Consider the following 1,645-nt stretch of genomic DNA (forward strand, 5'->3'; position numbering starts at 1 on the left):
AAACTGGAGAAATATGATCTCTCCTTCCAACTCTCATTAAAACTCTAGCAGCAGCATTTTAATCTGTTTACATGCAGCTTCTGTATTTTCATCTAAACTTCTTTAAACATCTTTACATTTCATYTGGTAACAGAGTGGACGTGTTTCTGAAGCTCTCTGCCGTCTGTAGCTGCAGATGGAGATGTTCAGTCGTCATGGAGACGACTCAGTGGTTATCTGATGTGACGGCAGACGCTGATGGGAGAACCCATATGTTGGACCACCCATCCATCCAGAACCAGACAATACAAAGAGAAGATGACTCCTGATCAGTCTCACATTTGATCTGGRTCCAAACGTTCCCACGTCTCCCGAGAGAAACCAAACTGATGTTAGAAAAGCAGAAAGCAGCGTTCCATGGAGTCAGGATGCAGCTTCAGGACCACCTTTCTGGAAGATGTTTCACATCCAAGAGAGTCTTGAGGTGGTCTCCAGGAGGTTTTCCTCAGGGGGTCTCCAGGGGGTCTTGTGACAGGGGTTCTCAGGTTCGTCTCTCACAGAGCCTCAGAACGGTCACGGGCGTTTCCAAACTGTTCTGAACACATGAATCGTGTCGTGGGCGTCTCCAGCTCGTGTCAACAGCCCTACAGTTATATTTGGACTGGTGCACGGCAGCTCTGCTCTGCTCTGCTCCGACACAAAACATCTGAGGCAAACTTCCAGAACGAAAACCACGCTGATCAGAAATAATCTATCTTTGTTTCTAAAGATTCATTTGACATATTTTGTTGCCATTTCAACACAATTCTGAATCATCAACTAGCTTCAGCTTTTAGCTGCTTTGTTACAGCAGCTTGTCAGAGAAACCACATTTTAAAATCTAAATAAATATTTTCTAACCTGGACACATGTCACAGGTTAAAATAAATGAAAAAGGGCCCAATAAAAACTTCAAAAGACCTAAAAGTGTGGAAATTGATGAAGAGCTCTTTGAAAGCTGTCTGAGGGGTGGATGAAGACTTTTGCACAGTAAACAGATTCATCTTTGTGTTTCAGAACTGGCACAAAGGATGTTTCCACTGCGAGGTCTGCAAGATGACCCTGAACATGAAGAACTACAAAGGCTACGATAAGAAACCCTACTGCAACGCGTGAGTACTGTTGTTGTTGTTGTTGTTGTTGTTGTTGTTGTTTACTCCACTCTGAGAACAAACTCCACCCTCTGCCTGTAGCGTGTAATTATCTGAGCCCGGGTTCTGGTGGTTCTGTGGTTCTGCTTGTTATTATCCATCTGATATGATTCGCCGTGGCGGGACACACGAGATTAAAAAGCTCTGAGGAGGCGGAGCTTAGAGCTGCATTGGATGGATGAAGGAAGTAAATAACAGCTTCTTTTTGAGGGGTGTAACTTTGTGGTTCTGAGCCGCGACCATAAGATGGTTAGCTGATTCTAAAGAGGGCGATCTGGGACTTAAAGCATCTGTGTTCGTAGTGTCAAGCTTTGTAGAAACATCATGTTTCAGCTGTTTCAGCTCACAGCTTCCTTCTGTTTATGGCAGAAAATCAAAGGTTGAATCAGTGCTTCAAGCTCTGGATAACAATTTATAAAAGTTCAAAGTTTAAGATTTCATTTTAGAAACCATATTTTGTTTCATCAGATGTGAGA

General features: G+C 43.2%; 1 protein-coding gene across 2 annotated transcripts in view; it reads left to right on the forward strand.

Annotated features, from left to right (window-relative positions):
- Positions 1-1,645, forward strand: part of nebl (nebulette) — a 68,649-nt gene that overhangs the window by 3,288 nt on the left and 63,716 nt on the right. For both annotated transcript variants that reach the window (XM_014027547.1, XM_014027548.1), the window contains exon 2: positions 1,036-1,130. In XM_014027547.1, coding sequence (XP_013883001.1) covers positions 1,036-1,130 — 95 coding nt within the window. The remainder of the gene's footprint in view (positions 1-1,035; positions 1,131-1,645) is intronic.

The sequence above is a fragment of the Austrofundulus limnaeus genome, unplaced genomic scaffold (genome assembly GCF_001266775.1).
Source record: "Austrofundulus limnaeus strain Quisiro unplaced genomic scaffold, Austrofundulus_limnaeus-1.0 Scaffold662, whole genome shotgun sequence".
Taxonomy (NCBI): Eukaryota; Metazoa; Chordata; class Actinopteri; order Cyprinodontiformes; family Rivulidae; genus Austrofundulus; species Austrofundulus limnaeus.